We start from the raw sequence: 24,240 nt of genomic DNA, 5'->3' as shown, positions 1-24,240 counted from the left end.
TGCGGCATGCAGTGAGTCTACCATGAAATGAAATTCCGAATTTTCGGGCTCAATATCGTGTTTTTGTTCGTACCGAAATCGCTCCAGTAAATAGAGCTTAACATTTCGTTCGTCATAAATCCTACCATAATAGTCTAAAGGAACGATATTTTAACATTTTTAATACTTTTAAACCGTATGTATTATGTAATTTTAACACCAAATTTATTTTTCGTTCGGCCACGAATTTTTGGAAATTATTTCATGGCAGACCCTCAGATAATCATGTTCAAAGTCGGTCTTCAAAATATTTCATTGTGTTTATCGTGAGAATCTAATTACTTTCGGTTCAGTAGTTTTTATTAGCTCAGTTAAACAGAATGTTTTCTGCTACTTTTATTATTTAGATTGTATTGTTAACGTATTATTCATCATCATTACCCACCATCATATCAATGTTAGTAATGATCTTTAATTTTTTTTTAATTGGCACATTACGTAGGTACGTTTATTTTTTGTAAAATGTGAAATTTACTAAAATTTCCTATTGTTCTGAAAGAAGAAAAGAGAGATGAAAGAAAGAAAAATTTATACTCGTATTAATTATAAAATGAGGCACCCGTGCGTAGTATTTTTTTCGCACTAAATATTTTAGGGTTTAGGCAAAGAGAATTCAGTGCCAGAGTCCCCTCTCTTTACAATATGTCTCCTGCTTCGTCCACTCAATTCAAACTAGGCTGGAGTTAATTAGTTCTATCAAGTTAATGCTTAGTTTCTGCTTTACGCGGCTTTCCCCAGAAAGTTTAGTTCAAACCGCATTCAGCTTATAAACCCAGCACGCCATTCATCAAGTATTCAGATGCTTGACATCTCAGATTAATTTGGCGAGGAATGACATTACTCGTAGTCCGACATATTGTTAGCGTCTCCGGGTACAGGCTCCAAGTTTTGTAAGTAGTTTTACTAACTGCTGGCTGCTTTTATAATTGACTTTAGCAACTGTATCTATTGTACAGGTTTGTTGTGTACGTAGTACCGTAGACATCGATTTACATAGATGACGCAAAATAGTTTGCTATTGGCAGGTAATGCATCCTTATACCTTGAAACCAAAATGGTAAATCACGGTGCGTTTTCAGAGGACCTTCATCTCGCAAACGCTGCATCTGTGGAATGATCTTCCTGCCGAGGTCTTCCCTAGAGAATATAGAATGGGGTTCTGCAAAAAGGTTTTTAAAGGATCGGCAATGCGCGCGTGATATCCGTGGTGTTAAAGGTGTCAATAGGCTACAGTAACTCCGTTCACCATCAGACAGACCATATGCTTGTTTGTCACCATAGTAGTTAAAAAAAATAGAATTTACGTGTAATTTTTCCCCCATGTAAATCATTGTTGATATTTTTAGTAACTTTTTAATGACGAAAGAAAACATATAAGTATTCGGTTTGTTTGTGTTTACTTTCTGAGAAAATTAGTTCAATATTAATTTTGTTATGAATTAAAGCTGCCGTTTTTCTTTGTGGAGTTAATAGCTGCTTGTTGCGAAGCAAAACCTACTTGTACACACAGGATTATATGTTCTAAATTTAAATATATTTTTAATATATTCTGTCTATGAAACGCCTGTCTATGAAATCGTCAGGCGTTGCTTTTTTTGTGAAACAAAACATACTTGTGTACTCGTAACATCGGTGAGATTTTTTTTTAATAAATCACTTTTGTAATATTGGAATTAGTTTGAATCTAATCCGTTTATATATATATATATATATATATATATATATATATATATATATATATATATATATCGTGGTACATGCTACATCTATATCTACCTACGTCTGCGTATACCAGTGAAGGAGTGCCGCAAAATAACACTTGATTAAACTAAATAATTTAAGTTACCGCCTGAGCGCGCGCCCGGCACCCCGGGCGGCAGCCGTGTAACTGCTCTAACTAGGTACTCCTAGTATATATTACGTAATTAGTGAATACCACACTGACAGAGACATTAATCCACACTAATACATAGACAGATCAGTTAATCCTTATTAATATTATCCTACCAATATTATAAACGAGCTGTATCCCGCGGTTTCGTCCGCGTGAATCAGTGTATAAACTATCCTATGTACTAAATTAGGATATAATCTACCTGTTTACTAAATTTCATTCAAGTCTGTTTAGTAGTTTTTGCGAGACTAACTAATATATCCATTCTAAAATCGTTATAAACTTTCGCATTTATGATATTAACAGGATGTGAAAGTTTTTAAAGTTATTTGTATGTTTGCTATTCAAACATTCTTAAATTTTTATGCAACTTAGAGGGGCAAACAAGCTGACGGCCCACCTGATGGAAAGTGGTAACCATCGCCTATACTCATGAGCAATACCATGGACATAACAGAGTATACTGTTTTGCCCATGATACCCCCCATGAGTTGCCATTCGTGAAGACTCAGGTGTTATTCCTCTGTACCCAGTAAATTGACGCCATATCCCACCCTTCAAACCGAAATGTGTCATGTAAACACAACTGCTTGACGGTTGAAACACGAATGGGACAGAGGTACCCAAGCAATCGACTTTTGTACAAAGTCTCCCTCTGGTGAATATAACTTGTATAAAGTATATCTATCTATATTTTGAAGCTTCTTTGCACCTTTTTCTCACGGATCCGTAACAGTTGTATTGACGTATGTTATGGACAGACGAATATGTTACAAAACTAGTTTATTTAATTACCACAGTACGCGTTTCTACAATACTTATCACCATACCGTACAATTAATCTCACATGTGTTAAATTCATGAATGAATGAAACAGCGTAGTATATTATTACAACAAATAAAAAAAAATGTGTACGTAAAATAGCTATCCTGTTTTGTGAGATCCCTCTTAGACACTCTTAACGTCAGAGGGCGCCACCCTCACTCGTGCCTAGCAGTTGCCACTGTTCCAGTCAAGAGGTATAAAGTCTCTTATAAACTTAATGACAGTTTTAGTTTCAAATATCTATCTAGTATACAAAATGATCTGTTCAGTTTAATTTTTGACCGACTTCAAAAGAAGTAGGTTCTCAATTTGATTGTATTTATTTTTATTTTTGTTTAAAATCAGTTACTTCTTTTTATCTGAAAGGACATACAGGATTTTATTACTTTTTTTTATGCAACTTAGAATGGCAAACAAGCTGACGGCCCACCTGATGGAAAGTGGTAACCGTCGCCTATAGACATGAGCAGTACCATGGACATAACAGAGTATACTGTTTCGCCCATAATACTCCCCATGCGTTACCATTCCTGAGAACTCAAGTGTTCCTCTGATTCCTGTAAATAAACTGTCATATCCCACCCTCCAAACCGAAACACAGCCATGCACAACACAACAACTTTACACACACAACTACTTTACGATAGAAATACGAATGGGACAGAGGTGCCCAAGCTAACGACTTTTAAAATTGGTTTAGTAGTTTAGATTGGAAATCAAGTCGTCGATTGCTAAACCTAAGCTTTCCCCCTAAGGGGAGTTTTGCCCGTAGTTGCCACGCATGACAGGCAGTTTGGCAAGCGTAGTTAGGCTTTTAGTGATGTTTTAAGAGGGACGCTGCTGCCTATCCCTTTACCGTTAAGTTCCTTTAGTCTCCTCATATGATATTCACAAGAAAGGAAGGAGTGGCCTATTCTATGCCGAGACCACATAATTTATATGTACACAGTTAAAACTGTTCTTTATAAACAGTCTATCTATCTATCCTATTTAAGAGCTGCGCTCCTGTCGGTGGAGCTCTTGCCGCTCACTACGATTTTCAGCGAGTCCCTTAACCTCTTGATACGACACGACACCAACTCCTTCTTTGATCTGCCTGATGTAACTATGTCTCGGTCTCCCTCTCCCCCTCCATCCTTCTATCTTACCTTCTATTATAATGTTCATAAGTTCGTCGTGTCGTATCAAGTGTCCGAACATTTTTTCCCTCCTGTCCAACATTTTCCAACATTTTATAAACGGTACCAGGGATAAATATTCCTATTTAATTTCTTTAGCCTTGTTGAGTTGTAGTCTATTTTAGTAGAATGTTGTCGAGCTTCATTATTACTAGGTCGCCTTGGTAACTTATCTTAGTAAAGGGAAATCTTTTAGCTAGATCTGGTGCTACGAGAAACCAGACGAGCGGACATCTGCCGATGTTATTCTGAATAATTAGACAAGACAATCTAGTATTTATTAAATTTATTTATTTTTATATTTTTTTCTTATACCAATGGGATGACAAATAATCATGCGGCCTACCTGATGGTAAGCGGTTACCGTAGCCTATGAACGTCTGCAATACCAGAGGTATTACGCGCGCGTTGCCGACCCTAAAGAAACCTCTTTACCTCCCTTTTGAAGAACTCCATGCTGTAGTCTTTTGGAGAATACTAGACAGGGAGCTCATTTCATAACCTGAGCGTTGGCGGGAGAAAACATCTCTGAAACCTTATACATTATGTACTACAAAAAAACAGACTTCAATTGCGTCAAAACAGTTATTTTAATTTTAAAACTACTGATCCGTTTTTGATAAAATTTCTATAGGGTCAATCTACAAGTATACTCTTTCAGTTAATAAAAGATTTTCCAAGTCGGTTTTCAACTTATGGAGGTAGGGGGGAAAGGGATTGTTAGTAATGGAGACTGAGAATCCCATTGCTAGCAATATACCTAACCAGGTCGACCTCCTCGCGGTTCCCCCTGGAAACTATCATGGTTAATTTTTGATGAATTCATCATGATGGGCTAACTAGCCTGTTTTCACTGGTGCTCCGCCAGCGTATCCCGTTAGCGCAGGCGATGCTGCCATTCCATTTTCACCCATCAAAAAAAAAACTTATGGAGGTATGAGATAAACATAAAAAAAATTCAACCGAATTGAGGACTTCCTCTTTCTTAAAGTCGGTTGATAAATCCTAATTTTAATACGCCTGCTGAGACAATTACTGTTTACGTCTTATAATATTTGCCATAAGATGTGGATATAGATTGTTTCAGAATTATTTATATAATTCCCATGACAAAAATGTCAGTCTGCAAATCTAAGAATATGAATTCTTGTAGAGAATACACAAAGTTAAGGGAAACGTTGGTAAGAAGTTTCAAGTTTGTCTTATTGTGTTGTTTATTGAATGGGGCGAGCGGTATATATGTACGTATGTATGTATGTGTATTGTCCCAAACGTCAAACTTTTCACAGCCTCTACAGATTATGTCACATCCCTAGACTATGCACAGTAATATATTATGAGAAATTCTCTACTTCCTTACAATGTTTGGGACTGTGGTGTCCATCTTGGCGGTAGGGTTGCCTGCATACAGCTAAATTATTCCGAATATTAATATTTAAGTATATAAGTATGTAATTTGAAATATAACTACTAATATATAAGAGAAAGTTTGTGAATACTATCGGATAGATAGATAGGTAGATACTCTTTATTTTTCCACCATAAGATTACACTAAGAAAACAATGGGCGGCCTTATACGCTAAGAGCAATTTCTTTAAGTCGAATGAAAATGACGTTTAGTCGACGCAGCTATATATATATATAATAAAATTTACAGTTTTGTCATTTTGAATTTATTAGAGTATGCATCAACGTATATAGTATTTTATATATTATATTAGGATATAACATACTTATGCACCAAAATTTCATTCAAATACTAGTCAGTTATTTTTGCGTAAAAGAGTAATAAACATACATTCATTTTCACAAATTTTCGTGTTTATAATACTACTAAGATATGTACATATTACATGGTATTTTCACCATTTTTTTTTATATTTTGATAATTTATTTTATTATTATTTTATTCGAAATTTTATATTTAAAAAGAACTACACTACCATTATAATCTCACATGTACTAAATATAAAACGTTTAATTCGGTTTTTCTGCAGAGTATAATTTTTATTTATGTATACTTAATACACATTAAATTAACGTTGTTCAAAATAGTTCAACAACATTTGTGACATCGTCACGCTAGCGCGAAGCGACATCTTGTTTAAAGTAATCAGCTGATGAAACATTGATAGCGAGTTTAAGAAAAAAATAATTATATTCGAATAACCAGTAATATGGACAACTGTAAGAGAACAACTAGTTCAATAAAACATTGTTATATCTGTGTGTGCAGGGGGTGCTGCGAGAGCTGGAACAGAAGAAGCCGCAGCTGGATGAACTGCTGCACACCGCTGAGAGCTTAAAAGGCACCGAGAACCGGCAGCAGCTGCATGGAAAAGGTATGTCACTAAACCGCTAGGAAGACAAACACATGCTGTCTTACCACAAAAACACACTTACACAATATACATTTTGTTTTTAAGATTTATTAATATTTTACTAATTTAGCAAGCATTTATCATTATTTATATTCTTATTTTCTAATAATTAATACGATAGATAAATAAACAAAGAAAAATAAATGATAAACAAATAAAATTAATTGTGACGCTACTGGAAAAGAAATGTTTTTTTTTATACAACTTAGAATGGCAAACAAGCTGACGGCCCACCTGATGGAAAGTGGTAACCGTCGCCTATAGACATGAGCAGTACCATGAAAATAACAGAATATACTGTTTCACCCATGATACCCCCCATGCGTTGCCATTCCTGAGGACTCAGGTGTTATTCCTCTGTACCCAGTAAATTCACGCCATATCCTACCGTTCAAACCGAAACACAGCCGTGCAAACACAACTGCTTCACGGTTGAAATACGAATGGGACAGAGGTACTCAAGCAATCGATTTTTGTACAAAGTCTCCCTCTGGTAAAATTATTTGCTTAACAACCAAGCTGTGGTAATTAATTTCTTTGTATGTACACTCGACAACATTATACGAGTAGGGCCGCTGTAAACAGTTGTGTGATCATAAAGGTAGAGATAAAAGGTAAGATCGGGAAGCGAGCACCGCTCGCTGCTGTGATTGCCTTATTTCCGAAACGTTTATGTCGCCCACTTTGGCTCTGGCCTCTATAAACGATCTATTATTACGATTAATCGATTATTAAGAACTATTTACCTATGTATGTATATACATATATGTGTGTTGATTAACATATTTGATTTAATAACTAGTTCTTCTCGCGACTTCGTCTCTGTGTCTTGAATACGTTGACTGACCGGTATAATAATTAATCTATAGGATATTTTCTATAGTTTTTTTTTTATTAACCGTGCGGAGGTCAACCTGATAGGGTATATACTCATTACTAACAATCCCTTCCTCCCCTGTTACTGCAGGTGTTCACAGGCTACGGTAATCGCTTACCATCAGGTGGGCCGAACGCTTGTTTGCTACCTAAGGGAAAGGGACAGCCTAGCGAGAAGCTAGTGTAGGAACCAATGATAAACTTTGTGTTTATACACACTTTTATGATAAATATATAATTATTTTTTTATATTATTCCTTTTACATATATATATTTTTTTAATTTACGTCACGGAATCATGTGTCTACATATAGATATTAAACGGTAATGAAAGTAGAATTTTGTTACACAAAAAAAAAGACGGCGAATCCAATCCTGACGAAATTAATACGGGACTAATGTGGAAGGAAACCGTGTAGAGATCGCAATAAGAATTATAAAAATCCGTCTCAGAATTCGTGTAGATAACATCGCGTGACGCACAACCGAAAGAAATTCAGGCGAATTGAGAACTTCCTACATTGGAAATAAACGGGGAAGTCGCTTAATTGGATACAGAAAAATGTATTACCATTACCATTGTCGAAGTTACAATAGAATTTTCTCTCTTACCTCCACCTTCCAGTCTGGCCTGGTGTATTTGTAAGAAAAACTTTTTAATGAGAACGCACGGGGGAAAATGTTGTTAAGATATTTGTGAAATGTTACACTGGTTCTGAGCCGTAGAAGGGCGTACTCATATCCACATCTCGGGCCGGGCCCTTCCCGGATTCGAACCCGGCACACTCGTTACGTTACGTTCGCCCCTCCAACACGCTACCTGAATTCTGACGAACACTTCTTTATAAGTACAAGGTCGCTGTACCATCGGGAAACACGGATATCGGATGTTTACTAGAATGACATGATTCGTATTTTTTTAACCGAATTCTAAAAGAAAGAAGTTCTTAATTCGGTTGTAATTATTTTTTATGTTTACCTCATACTTGTATCGGTTTTTATTTGATGGGTGAAAATGGTATGGAAAATGGAGTGGTAACCCCGCCTGCGCTAACGGGATACGCTGGCGGAGCACCAGTGAAGGGTGATAGATGAGAATGAAAACAGGCCAGTTAGCCCATCATGATGAATTCATCAGGAACCGCGAGGAGGTCGACCTGGTTGGGTATATTGCTAGCAATGGAATTCTCAGTCTCCATTACTAACAATCCCTTCCTCCCACTTATATCGGTTATAAATCTTTTTTTATACTTATAGAATAGTCTCATAGAAATGTTATCAAAAGCAGTTCAGTACTTTGATTTTAAATAAAAATAATGGTATAATTTATAAATATAATAATAATTATTATAATATAATATAATAATAATAATAACGATTTAAATTAATTAACGATATAGACATGTAAAAAACCGTCTACAATAGTCGGTTGATTTTTGTGAGACACATTCTTAATTATTTACAAATTCTAATGGCCTCCTTCACTATATTCGTAAGTGGTACTTGTTGTTTATAGAGATGAATAGAAATGTCGAGAATACACTGCACTATATTTTATATACAGGTTATCCCCGTAAGAAATGGAACAACAAAATATCGATTCTTGAGGAAGTTATTAACATATACTAAACATAAAGTATGTTTGTTTTTATTTGTTATAATCTGTATTTAGGTAAATAAAGATACCATTAATTCATATTTTAAGCTGTTAATTTTCTTTAGAATATTAAGAAATTTCTTAATTAAATTTCTCTTATAAAGTAGATAGATAGATAGATACTCTTTATTGTTTCCTCCAAAAGATTACAATAGTAAACTTATTATAAATATAAATAATTACAAGATATAATCACAATGAGAAAACAATGGGCGACCTTATCGCTAAGAGCAATCTCTTCCGAGCAACTTTTGGATGGAGAAGAGTAATAAACTAAAGTAAGAAAGTAAAGAAATGGAAAAACTTATGATAAAGTTGTATTGCAAGTACTCGAAACTTATATTCGAATACTATATACGAATTGAATACACAAGTAGTAAACATATTAACACTTTAATTACACTACGCTCAACTGTCTCTTCAATGTAAACATATTGAAATACTCGTAGTAAGTTTTACGTGTGTGTGACACACACGGCTATAAAGTAGCGAATATCTTACGACGCGCTCGGCGAGCGCGAGTATGAACACGAGAGGGGATTTATGTGTCCCCCTAACAACGTGATCTTACTGTAAAACTCGGCAAGATTCAATATCGTTAGTACTTGTAATAAGTAGTGTGAGAACACGCCATAAACTATACCATATGGGTGGTCGTATACTAGAATATTCTTTATTTATATTATAAATTTGTTTATTGTTACTATTTGTTTTTTTTTTATACAACTTAGAATGGCAAACAAGCTGACGGCCCACCTGATGGAAAGTGGTAACCGTCGCCTATAGATATGAGCAGTATTATGGACATAACAGAGTATACTGTTTCGCCCATGATACCTCCCATGCGTTGCCATTCCTGAGGACTCAGGTGTTATTCCTCTGTACCCAGTAAATTCACGCTATATCCCACCCTTCAAACTGAAACACAGCCATGCAAACACAACTGCTTCACGGTTGAAACACAAATGAGACAGAGGTACCCAAGCAATCGACTTTTGTACAAAGTCTCCCTCTGGTGATTTAATCAACGTGAAATTAAGCTCTTGTAGTTTTTGGTGTGAAATGGAATATTAGGAAACTCTTTATCCTATTTTATTAAATGTGGTGTTCTCTTTTGGAAGTCCATAATATTTAGTTAGTCGATTAGTATTATTTTGTTTAATTCCGCTACCGTTAGTATGCATTGTTTATTGTTACTTTGGTGATTTAATAATCATGAAATTGGGCATAAACTCATGTAGTTTTTGGTATGAAATGGAATACTAGGAAACTCTTTATTCTATTTTATTAAATGTGGTGTTCTCTTTTGGAAGTCCATAATACTAGTTAGTCGATTAGTATTATTTTGTTTAATTCCGCTACCGTTAGTATGCATTGTTTATTGTTACTTTGGTGATTTAATAATCATGAAATTGGGTATAAACTCATATAGATTTTGGTGTGAAATGGAATATTAGGAAACTCTTTATCCTATTTTATTAAATTTGGTATTCTCTTGTGGAAGTCCATATCACTAGTTAGTCGATTAGTATTATTTTGTTTATTTCCATTACCATTAGTATGCATTATTGTATTATATTTTTGTAGTTTAGAGATAAAATACGTATTGAAACATTTGCGTGGATGGAGTAATCGTCGGAGATAGATAACTAATATGAAAAGTTACAGAATTTCCACTGATGACAATAGCAATTTTCAATTGTTGTCATTTGCATACTGATGATAGCGGAATTAAACAAAATAGTTTTAATCGACTGACCAGATGTCAAACGTACAATCGTACGGCTGGAAATATTACATATATATCTAGTCCTAAACTAGACAAATCTTAATCCTTCTTTGCATGGTTTTTTTTTATTGGTGAAATAAATCAAGGTGATATAATTCATGTTCATAAATAAAGAAAAAATGGTTAAAAAATAAATTTTACAGCTTTTTTTTTCTGCAATGGACATTAGAAAGGTATCCAGATACGATCAACTTAAAGTGAACTTGGTCTTTTATATAATTTTTAAGCATTCAATGTTATGATGGAAATTTCCACCATTATGCAAAGAAGGGTTAAACTTTGGGTAGTAGAGTACTCTCATGGCTACTATTGGTTTACAATGTCGATAATACGTCATGTGGCCTTTAAAACTTCTACAATTATCAGAAATCTGTCTATACTCTATTTAAAAAATCAAGCTTGCATATTGCACCGTTATATTTTTTTCAGATATTTATTTAAACAACGTTTTTAATCTTCACGCTAAGTTACTTGCAGGGTAGACTGAGAGTATCGTGTAGCAAAGACCTATAAAGCAAAACAAAGAAGGGTTAATATTTTTTATACAACTAATCCTGGCCAACACTTTGGTATTACGACAAAATACAGTACACGAAGCGGCACTATTGTTTGTTTGTTTTGTCTATTCGTTTTACGAGTTTACCGGTCAGTAAAATCCGAAACTGTTAGCATAGTGGCGTGATTGGGTGCATTTTTAGCGTGACAACAGAGCGATCCGTGTCGTGACGCGTCCGGCGACACTACATACCTTTATTATTCTCGCTAAAGTTCACAATAATTCTAGTATTAGATAGATAGATAGATACTCTTTATTGTTTCCTCCAAAAGATTACAATAGTAAACTTATAGATACAGACTATTACAAGAAATAAACTCAGTGAGAAAACGATGGGCGACCTTATCGCTAAGAGCGATCTCTTCCAGGCTACCTTTGGATGGAGAGGAGTAATTATAAACAGTTTGATCGGAGGCACGATGAAATTCTATTATTATTAAAATATAGAGATGTGATACATGTAATAATGTAAATATATATCCCGACTTATTATATACACTTATATACTATTATATGTATATACACACACACATACATATACACATGCATACAAACACCTACACAAATACATAAAAATATATAAATACTGCTATAGTATACAATACTGTATTAGGTATATATTTAATATATATGTATAGGATTGTATATTATACTTAAAAAAATTATTTTTTAAATTCAATAGAGGTACTTATAATTGTTTTTCCTTAAAATTTTACACTGTTAACTTTAATAATTATTTAACACTATCCTTTACCCTGAACTACTAAATATTACCTTAAGGTTGTCTTGAAAAGATTGCTCTCAGCAATAAGACCGCCTCACTGTATTTATACAATTGTATCGTTGTATTTATTACTTGTCTTGCTTATTCTCTATACAGTATAATGCAAATAAAATATACTCATTAAATGAATTAAAAATTATCCCACGTGTGTGTACAAGCTGTTACAAGTACAAATTGTATGAGGGTGGCGCCCTGACACTCGACGGAACTTTAACCGTTTCACACGTGGCTTATCGGTCGACGGCTAACCGGGTTTAATAACTTGCTAGAAATACTTTAGACGGTTATATAATAGAAAAGCTATGCGCGTATCCTAATGATTTTGTTATTCGATTAATTATTTAATTAAATGCTATTATTTAGTAAGTTATTTTTTATTTTTTTATACAACTTAGAATGGAAAACAAGCCGACGGCCCACCTGATGGAAAGTGGTAACCGTCTTCAGGAATGGCAACGCATGAGGAGTATCACGGGCGAAACAGTATACTCTGTTATGTGCATGGTACCGCTCATGTCTATAGGCGACGGTTACCACTTTTCATCAGGTGGACCGTCGGCTTGTTTGCCATTCTAAGTTGTATATATAAAAAAAAAGCCAGTTAAAATATATAATAAATTACCCACAGAATAGAGAGATCTGACAGATAAAAAAAATTATGAAAAACTTTACAATTGGCTTATTGAGGAATGTTTTTATTCACTTAAAGACTATTTTAATGAAAAATTTTAGAAACGAATTCCAAATAAAATATTTTCACGCCACACAGTTGAATGCAGAGTCTTTAACATAAAACAATTTCTAATGTGTTAATCTGTATTCGAGTAAATAAAGTTCATTCATTCATTCGATAATGTTATAATTCGACTACTAAATTAGTTTTCTCGTTTCTTAACTCTCCATCTACAAGCATAGTAATGATCTAAAATGTTTCTTAATCACCATTTCAGCTGTTAATGGTTCATTGCTCAACATAGGGGGCCTTCTCTACAGGGGAGTTTTACTAGTAGTTACCATGCTTGGCATGGTAACTACTCGTGGTGGCGAGTTGGCAACCGTAGTTAGGCTTTTAGCGATATTTTAAGAGGAACGCTGCTGCCCATTCCTTTACCATCAAGTTCTTTAGTCGCCTATTTGCGACACTCGCAGGAAAGAAACGTATGGCCTATTTTATGCTGTGGCTAAACGGACAATGATTCATACATACAATATAATATGATCAATTATATCTCCATACATCATGTGATAGGTGATAAAGTGTAAAATAAAATGTAAGTTGAGGTATTCCCAAACGGGCGCGACTAGCGCCGCACCGCCATAAATTGATTCATACTCCCCCGAGCGGCGCTCAGCTGTTAAATTACTCACATTAATTCTACAACACCATTAAAGACGACTTTAAAGTTATCACCGCAAAAGCTATTTTTCATTGCATTTTATGACGTCCTAGTAAATATAAGGTGAAGTGGTGCGTTGAAATATCAACTCTGCGTAGTGCGTGTTAAAATATATTTTTGTTTGTGTTAATTAAAGGGGTTGTAAAGTGAGCTAACGGTTTAGTGAACTTTAAAACGAGTGGGATAAGGTACATAATAAAGGGCAGTTTAACATATGAAATGTGCGATGTGTCGGCCCCAGGCCCCGGCGCGGCGCGGCGGCGTGCAGGCAGGCGGCCGGCCCTCGAGATAAAAAATCTCACCTTAGTTTGTTCTACCTTTTACAGTGGATCTAATTTAGTAACAAACGTTCCTGTTGTGTGTTTGTGCCATTATTTTTCGCTATTTTCTGTTCCCAGAGAAAGGAGTTTTTATTTACACACTAGTTCTACGCCGTGACTTTGCCCATGTCGCCGGTGTTAGAATTTGTTACTATATTCTTTCTGATGTAGTAATTAGGCTACGTATATACAAAATTTTATCACGATTTCTTAACCTGTTTAGACGTTAAGAGGTAATAAACAAACTCAATTTCATAATTTAATAAATAAATATTAAATTCATCACAACGGCAGCAGTCAACAAATGCCTCTGGATACACCCGTTAGTAATTTAGTCGTGAACATACACGTAAATATGTTCAATTTTATCAAATAATCGCCTCTTAAATGTTTTTTTTTATAGTATATTTAATGGTATAACTAGATAGCATTAAAACTCATTCCCATTACCTTTTATTATATAACTAGCGGCCCGCCCCGGCTTCTCACGGATTTTTTATAAAAAAATAAAGTGTTTGTTATTCGTTGATAATTTAGTTTTATAAAGATGAAGTAGAAAAAAACGTTAAGTTGTTTGTTTGTATGTAACACTTCACTATACAGTGATGTCTTAAATTAAATTAAACAAACATACAATAAATCAAATCTTTCTTCGTTATAACAATATTTAAGGTAAATATCATTTCTATTAAATGACCTTAATGCATATAGGCAACACAGTTTATGGTATCAAGTTATCCTTACTAATATTAGAAATGTAAAAATGAATTTGTTTGTTTGTTACTTTATAGCGCCTTAACGTCTAAACCAATTACTATGAAATTTAGTATACACGTACTGTATACGCGGGTAAAGGCTAGTCGGTATGTGAAACGTTAGACTGAAATGATACTGTGTAATACTCATGAAGTGATACAAAGTATCAACTTTATTTGGCAGCTCAGTAACCACCCGCGGTGAACACTGTAGCGTTTAATAAATACACTTTGTTATTATTACAGTTTTGTACTCGCTTAAAATTGTAATCAATTTGTTTACTAAATTATATATCATGTCTATAGGCGACGGTTACCACTTTCCATCAGGTGGACCGTCAGCTTGTTTGCCATTCTAAGTTGAATAAAAAAAAAAAAAATATATATATATATATATACTACTGTAGTGCTCGAGGAATTATGGCCAATTGGAGTTTGGTATTTTTTTTTGGATTTTGTGTAATAATAGTATTTTGAAAATAACAAATTAAAATTTTATTAAATTATTATTCAATCAGTCGAAGCAAAAGTATTGTAGTAAAAAAAAAAACATCTAACAGATCTGTTCATAAAAATTCAGTGAAGATATCAATCACGAAAAAAAAAAACACCTTAAATCAATAAATTTAATTTAATTTAAATGAAATTTACTTACATGAAACAATTATATGAAATGTTATTTTGATTATATAGTATCAATATAGGCAGTTGTTTAATTGCCTTCAAGTTATCTAGACATGCAAATTTTAACAATTCATTACAGTGTACCGTCCAACAAAAAGAAAACAAAATTAAGAATAAATACATTTCACATCATAAATATCTTGTGGAATTAATGAAATAAATCAGTTTTATTTCGAAAAACAAAAGAATAATCAGACAAAGAATATTTTTTTAAAGTTTTATTTCGAAAAACAAAAAAAAATCTAATATAAAACCATTTTTGAAGTATATTACAATGCACGTGTACAAGTATCAAGATCGAACGCACAGTGTATAGTCTGCCCGTCTACAGCAGTCTATAATGGCGTAGCACGGTCTCGTAGCGAGCGGGTGGCGCGACGCGGCGTAGTGGGGTGCTACGTGGCCACGTAGCCGTACTACGAGGGTCGTAGCGCGCTGTGCCCGTACTTAGTAACGGGTTCGGATAGTGTTGATTTTGTTATAGCTATACCCCCTTATTCATAAAAACGTTAAACCACTCATATAACTATATTAGCTATTAAACTGTTTTGCCTCTTTCTTTTAAGTTTAATTCTCAATTTGAAAGGAAGTGACAAAATATAGTAGTTAAAATAGATTTGTAGAAATTTTTAGTTTTTATAAGTAAAAGTGATAATTTTTAAGTAGGTTTATTTGTCATTTAAGTAGGTTTATTTGGCATGTTAATGGAAATTTTAATGGTTCTTTTTGGAATTTATTGGCATGAAATATGGATAATGGATGGATAAGGATGAATATTTATAAAATGTAACTATTTGTCTAATCGAATAAAGAAATCAAGCATGAATCTAAATGAAGCATGATCTTGCGAGACAAGCTACATTGGGACGCCCATAGGATCCTCGGGATTAAAGTTTTATGACATCGTGTCCTGTAATTTCACTACCATATCTTGTTACTCAAAGAACAGCTATGAAGGCAAAAGAAGACAAAACTACCCATGCAGTTTGATTTTTGTACAAAGTCTTCCTTTAGTAAAATAAATCTGTTTATGTCGAGGTTTCTCTATATCCATACATCTTGAGAGATCAATTCTTCTATACTTAATACAGAAGAATTTCAAATTGGCAATGTCTAAATATTGTAGGCTGTCTTGGACGCAGTAGGTATGTATATACGCGTACAAACATTAGTGTTACCGTCGCGACGGTCAATTCCGTCATTTGCGTTATTTGCGCACATAAACTTGCAAATCAAGTATACCTTAACTCAATACACATAAAGCTCAAAATCGAATGTCCCACGTAAGTAAGCATTCCACCTAATGTTAGTACACATCGGCCTTTCACATGAAATATGTTCTATAATCTTTGGGAATAAAGTCGATTTTCGAATGGCAGGCTGAGTATGAATGAATGGCGTGGCTTTCCATTCTCGCGTCCACTTCTTGGCTAGTGTTTACTTGGTGTGATGAAAATCTAAATAAAGTCTGCCCGATGGTTTTCAACTGGTACTCGCAAGCGTGGTACTTAATGACTCTTGAACTAAGCTGCAGTGTGTAGTGCCGTCTGTACGTACATGATTAATTTAATTAGTGATATATATTTCTACAATTCCTCTGTTGCTGTGGATGCTTATAGGCGGCGGTAGGCACTTACCATCAAAAGAAAATCATCATTGTCATAACAGCCTTTAACTGTCCACTGCTGAACATAAGCCTCTCCCATGAGTTGCCAGTAGTTGCCACGCTTGGCAGGCTTATTGGCAACTGCAGTAAAGCACTGGAGATGTTTTAAGAGGGACGCTGCTGCCCATCTCTCGCTCTCCCTTAGTCGCCGCTTACGACACCCATGGGAAAGGAAGGGCTGGCATATTCCATGCCTGTATCACATGGAAAAAGAAAATAATAATTGTCCCATTCGTGTTTCTACCGTGAAGCAGTTGTGTTTGCATAGCTGTGTTTCGGTTTGAAGGGTGGGATATGGCGTGAAATTATAGGGTACAGAAGAATAATATCTGAGTCCTCAGAAATGGCAACGCATGGGGGGTATCATGGGCGAAACAGTATACTTTGTTATGTCCATGGCACTGCTCATGTTTATAGGTGACGGTTATCACTTTCCATCAGGTGGGTCGTCAGCTTGTTTGCCATTCTAAGTTGTATAAAAAAAAAAGGCTTGACACCTAGTGTTTCCTTTATCTGTCGCATGAAGTTATTCCTCGGTCTTCCTCTTCCTCTTTTGCCCTCTATTTTTCCTTCTACTAAGCTCTTTAAAAAATCGTCATGTCGTGTAAGATGGCCCAGCATTTTGCCTCTTCTATTCTTTATACCTCTAAACCCTGTAATTTCACTGTCATATCCCTTCAAACTGAAATACAGTCATCAGTCATACAAACGCAGCTGGTTCAAGTAAGAAACGCATGTGGGATAAAGGTTTCGCTTACAGAAGATCTTTTGAACAAAGTTCCCTGCGGTAAAGCCAGTTTGGGCCATCAAACCGCCGAAAGATAACAAACAAACTCACTTTCTCGCTTGTAATATTTGTAAAGGCAAGAACGTGAATGTTTGTTTGTTTGAATTTTCTTTTCCTTTATCTTGTACAGCACTGAACTGGATTGGAGATTTACTGGTTATTTTCTTTTTGTTAGAATTATTTTGTTTAATTCCAATACTATTAGTATGTGTATGTGTATATCGTCATATTCGTAGAATACTGACGGATCTGACAAATATTACATTATATAGATCCGTCAGTATTCTACGACTATGACGATATATACGAAATTACATATTTCCGTATGTGTATTACATAAATTATGAATGAATCCAACCAAAGTCTCTTTTACCTGGCCACTCCGAAAGATATATTACTTGAAAATAGGTTGTAAATGGTTTCGCCCTTTGCCCTCTAATGGTGGCCATTAAATTTGATGGATGATTGGTTGTAAAACTTGCATGCGAAAGGTATTGAGTTGATTTTCGTATTTTGAAAAAAATATATTCTTTTGTGACCGATACTATTCATTATTGTAAGTAGATTTTAAATCATCATCATCACCAGAGGGAGACTTTGTACAAAAGTCGATTGCTTGAGTACCTCTGTCCCATTCGTGTTTCTACCATGAAGCAGTTGTGTTTGCATGGCTGTGTTTCGGTTTGAAGGGTGGGATGTGGTTTGAATTTACAGGGTACAGAGGAATAACACCTGAGTCCTCAGGAATGGCAACGCATGGGGAGTATCAGGAGCGAAACAGTATACTCTGTTATGTCATCACAGAAATCACGGAACCAATATGAACAGATTTCTGGCAAACCATCACTTGGAATGAGACTTATGTCCCCTATCTAGTCTCACTTTTCTATTGCTACATGCTAACACTGAACTTTCTCAAAACACCGTCTGTACAACAAGCGGTAAAATAAAATTGGCAGAGTTTCCCGTTTCGTCGATATTTGATTCAATATTAAAACTTTAAAATTCTTGTTGCCAACGTCTGTTACCATCAAGTGATTTTAAAACGAATGTCACAAGCATTGTTGAAAGGAGCAAAATACCTTCGGTACAATATACTTATGTCGTTTACCCATAGCAATCTTAAAGTCTTAACTTATCCACAATGTTGAATTTAGGATGCGAGGGTTTAATACTTATGAGGGGAGGTCAATGTCTAACAAAGGAGCTTTGTTGGGTTATGCTAATACGGCTTGTCACTGCCCATTGCTGAACATAGGGCTTCTTCTATTGGAGGGTTTTGCCACTAGTTGCCACGCTTGGAGGACGGATTGGCAATCGTAGTTAGGCTTTGGTGATGTTTTAAAAAGGAAGCTGTTGCCTGTTTTTCGAGCGTCAAATTCCCTTAGTAGCCTCTTCCGAAACCCATGGGAAAGGAAAGGGTGGACCATTCTGTGCTGGGACCACATAGCGGCTATGATGATGGTTCAGATTTTTGACTACTGTCTTAGTGAAAAAGTACTCAGACATAGGTATTCGATAACTTTGGAAGTGCCGAATGTGGAGAGACAACTTGAATGGCAATCAAGCACATTTACCTGATGGTATGCGTCCATTGCAGTCTGCGGATGGATGCAATATTATAGGCATCTCTCGTATCCTGCAGAGTCCTGTGCCCAATCCACCCTTCCAATCGTAACATAGTTTGCAGGCAAGTCGCCTGGCAATAGAATTTATGGATGAGACAGAGGTAGTCGTCCACACAAGTTTATATAAAGTTTTTCTTTAGTAAAAAAATATTAAAAATTGGACCTTGCATGTTTTTTAAAAAATTAGTGATATGCCATTGTGGATTGCAATTATGGGTCTGTCAACAGCGTAACGTGTAGTTAAACTTGAACCGTAACGCCGGGTCGGGTGGTGTAACGACCGGTGCGTACCCTGGGTACCGCGTAACCTTCAATCTGCCACAATCACAAATCAACCGGGGCATTATCGCGGCGCAGGCAAACGTGATCGTTAACCTATTTCGCGGGACAAGCGGGCACGCGGGGCGCCCAGTCGCCGCCCGCCCTCGCGCTGCCACAGACGTGCGCACCGCCGCGCCGTCGCCGCGCCGTCGTCGCGTCGCCGTCGCGTCGCCGCCGCTCGGTGTCCCCAAATCCGAGGCCTATAATACACATATCAATGCTTTTCTAACTGTGTTCTAGTGTAATAGTGTTAAGGTGCGTTTTGTGGTACCACGAGTGTTTCTGGCCGGCAAACGAATCTGTAGCTATTATTCGGTTTTTTACTATAACGAACTAACTTAAGGACCGCTTCGTCGTCGAAGATTAAATATTTCAGTTGTTCATTTGAAAAGATTTAAAAATTAATTTATGTATTTCTAATGTAACTTAGATACAGTATTAACGTCGAAGAAACTTGTTGCTCCTATTTTGAAAGCTCTTTGCTCACTGTGTAAGATGTTTGTATAATTTTCACGTTTCGATACAATACTATTATAATTCAGTAGAGAGATTATATTTATTGCTACGCTACGATAATTCCTCTGCATTCGATAGCGAAACGCACTGTGCATTACGGTAGTACCAGATTATATTGCTTTACCGATTGCAACTAAAATATGCATGCGATTTATGTCGCATATTCTCCTGTGGTTCACTTGATTCCGGCCGGATCTGTTATAATAATATAGTTTAAACAATTTTACGTCGATTTTATATGCTATAAAATCGTTGATATTATAAATAGTGTCTGGATTAACCGGGTTATCTACTATGTATATGTAACATGGAAATATATTTTTTAATGTAATAATTTATTTGAAATCGACAATGATTGTGTAACCATCAAGTCGACAATATTTAAAATGGAAAAGCGTCATGTGATTGGTTAAGTACGAAAGTATTTTACTGTGATAATATATATAAAAAAAAGTTATCTAGAAGTAAATTACTGAGTTTTTTTCTATCAAAAACAATATCATAAAAAAATATGGCTACTTTGATTAGAAACAGTCATCGTAATCTATGGCCGAGACGAATTTAGTAGCAAGAAAGTTTATTTTTCGCACAATATTTTCCATTTGTGTAGCTATAGAGGAAGAATACTAAACAACCGCATCTTTGCATCCCCAGGGTGTCGTATGAGATGTTTCAGGGAACAAATCACAATACAACATTGTATTGTACACAGAAAGAGAAAACTCGAAATGTTTTATATCTATCTACCTACAAGTCGTTTAGTGAGCGTGGTGATAGTAGATTATATCCTGCTCTTTTACGAGGAAAAGGGAAAAGGCGAGACCTATTATTACTACTAGTGTTTATTATTTTGAGACATGTATCTAGTGTAGAATGATTTTTGGTATATAGGTATACATATAATCATTATCACATCATATCACATCTATCACATATAACCTTAACTGTTCACTTTTAAACATAGACCTTCCCTATAACATTATTATTGCCAGGCGGGTTTGCAGCAGTTAGGCTTTGGTGATGTTTTATATTTGGATTGACGCCGTTGGCCATTTTTCGACCATTAAATTCCTTTAGTTTCTTCTTACGACAATCATTGGTAAGAAATGGGTGGCCCATTCTATACTGGGACCACACGGTACATCATAGATTTTTTTATAATTCAGAAGGTTAATGAGCTCACCTGATGGTAAGTGACTACCGCCGCCGATGATCACCCGCAACACCAGAGGCTTAGCAGGTGTACTGCCGGTCTTTTAAAAAGGAATGTGCTCTTTTCTTGAAGGTTATGATGTCGTTTCGGTTCGGAAATTCTGTTGCTGGAAGTTGATTCCAAAGAGTGGTTGTGCGTGGGAGAAAGTGCCCAATATTTTTTGTAGTATCTCTGTGTGTATATATAATACCTCTGTATAATTCTAATTTAACCTTATTTGGTCTGGGATTATCTGGATAGGATAAGACCAGATAAGATCTAAAGAAGTTTTGCATCTCTTTTGTTATATTGAGATTGTAAGACTGAGACTAAATTGTAGATACCAAGTTTATTTCTATAGAACACAAATATCAACAAACCCGTACGCAAAAGAAAGTGTATCTAACCAATGATCAACAGTTACAGCAGCATATGAATCTATGTAACACTTGGCATTAATCACTCCTTGCCCATCCCCGATAGGAAAGATACTGCTAGAAATGGGACCGCTAGTTCCCGTTATTAACAATCCCTTATCTCCAATAAAGGGTTTTCTACGCAGTTCTCCCTGGGAAGCATCGTGGTTTATTTTTCCTTCCTCCCGTCATCCCTCATTTCATAGATGGATTACCCTTACGGGAGTCGGAGTTACCATTCGCGTTTTTATCTTTTAAATAAACCCTTATGATACTGAAGATCTTGAGTTACAGCACCTAGTAATTTTACTGCCATGTGTAACATTTCAAAGTGAAATACAATATCAAACATGCTACACGTTAGTAGGAACGCTCTGTTTGAATTCTCCCTCTATTACAGAGAATTTTTAAGTATAAATGTAAGCATTATTGTTTCTCAAAGGTACAGTCTTTCTTGAACGTTTTAACGATTTTGATAACAAAAAGAATCTTGCCGAACAAAGAATTAACTCGAAGTAATTAAACATTAATATTCACGACAGGGCGGAACCTGGCTATACTTCAAAGGAAAACCTTTTTGCAAAGGTGTCGGTACCGAAAAACGTCTATTCGGCATTTCTGATACTATGTACTTATTTACACTGTATAGATGCTCAAGGAAGAGTGTACAAGATATATCTGCATTAGTATCTATCTCCCACTCGTGTTTCTATCATGAAATAGCTATGTTTGCATGTTTCTATTTCGGTTTGAAGGTTTTTCATGAGGTGAAAATGGAATGATAACTCCGTCTGTGCTGTAGGTTGTGCGCTGGCTTACCACCTATTAAAGATGACCATGGAAGCAGGTCAGCAGTTGTTCAAACTTAAACACGATTTTTTCCAGGGGAAATTGCGTAGAGGTCATCCTGGTCCGGTATGTTGCTAGCTACTTCCAGCGATGTATTTCCGAACCGATGTGACATCATAACCTTCAAGAAAAGAGCATATTCCTTTTTAAAAAGCCGGTAGTACAACTGCAATGCCATTGGTGTTGTGGGTGATCATGGGCAGCGGTAGTCACTTACCATCAGGTGATGCTCGTTTGCCCCCTGTGTTGTAAAAAAAGAATGAGGCTGTTAGACTCTTAGTTAGTTAGTTAGTAAACTACTTTCCCCTGTTTTAAGGTTGAGATATAGCAGTGAAACTATAGGACATGAAAGCATAATGTCTTAACACTTATAGCAGCACATGAGAAGTACCGTGGGAATTATAGTGTAGTGTCGTCAGCATGTTTGTCTTTTTATGTTACAGAAGAAAAAAATGTCTCTATTTATAGCTATAGGGAAATAGTTTTTTTTTATATCTGCATTTAGGTAATAAAATATTTATTTAATTACCATGCCATGTTTTAAAAGCAGTTTAGTTCTTCTCCTTCATTATTGTCGTATTGTAATGATATTGTTTAAAGTAACTTTGAGTTCTTAAGTATTACTATAAAATATGAAAAGTTTAAAAGTTTCGCAGACATTTCGAGACTTTTGAAATTATTTTCAATTGATTTTCAGTTTTTACTAATTTCTTCCATAAATGCAGAAGTATATTTTAAATTTGGTTTAACCATATATAAGTCCGTAGTTGGATTTTAGTGGGCTGCTAAGGCATAGTTTTCTGTGAGATATATCGTAGTAGGAAGTGTAGTAATAGATAAGTACAGTCTAGAATTAAATCTAGATAAGGGTAATGGCAATAGGTCACGGAACTTCCTGACCCCTGAATACTCATGATGCTTCAGGGTAAAATAGGAATAAAACACTTACTGTAAATGTCATATCTTTTTTATATAATACAGAATGAGATGGTCAATAACACATAAAAATAATGTATCATATATATATATATATATATATATATATATATATATATATATATATATATATATATATATATATATATATATATATATATATATATATATATATATATATAATTTAGAATGGTATACAAGTTGACGATCCATCTGATAGAAAGTGATAACCCTCGCCTATAAACATGAGCAGTACCATGGAAATAACAGAGTATACTGTTTCACCCATAATACCCCCCATGTGTTGCTTTTCCTGAGGACTCAGGTGTTATTCCTCTGTATTCTGTAAATTCACTGCCATATCCTACCCTTCAAACTGACACAGCCATGCAAACACAACTGCTTCACGGCAGAAACACGAATGGGACAGAGGTGCTCAAGCAAACGACTTTTGTACAAAGTCTCTTTCTGGTATGTAAGTATATAAGTTATTATTCGTATCGTCGTATTTATCACGATGATAGTAAAAGTCGAGGGTAAAACCGAGTTAAATATACATATTTATCTTCAAGTAGTCGACTCGGTTAGTCGATGATTTCCAGCAGACATGAATTTATTGACATGTACCTATACCATCTCGCGTTGGATGTAGTCCAGCGGGGTACACTCTGCCCAATAAATATGTATGAATCGGACATGTTTTATACGGGATAATGTTCGCGCGCCGTATATAATTCCTGTTTCAGAAACCGACGCTCGGACCCGACCCTTAGATATTTTGCGCCTTTGTTT

General features: G+C 35.4%; 1 protein-coding gene across 1 annotated transcript in view; it reads left to right on the top strand.

The window, feature by feature from the left end:
- The window catches only part of LOC113511504 (dystrophin-like), a 375,962-nt gene that overhangs the window by 93,680 nt on the left and 258,042 nt on the right, over nt 1–24,240 (top strand). The window contains exon 5 of the mRNA XM_052899478.1: nt 6,175–6,280. Coding sequence (XP_052755438.1) covers nt 6,175–6,280 — 106 coding nt within the window. The remainder of the gene's footprint in view (nt 1–6,174; nt 6,281–24,240) is intronic.

The sequence above is a fragment of the Galleria mellonella genome, unplaced genomic scaffold, assembly GCF_026898425.1.
Source record: "Galleria mellonella isolate WM207_F2 unplaced genomic scaffold, CSIRO_AGI_GalMel_v1 utg571, whole genome shotgun sequence".
NCBI classification, from domain to species: Eukaryota; Metazoa; Arthropoda; class Insecta; order Lepidoptera; family Pyralidae; genus Galleria; species Galleria mellonella.
The sequence above is the reverse complement of the archived record's forward strand: the minus strand, read 5'-3'. Positions and strand labels throughout refer to the sequence as shown.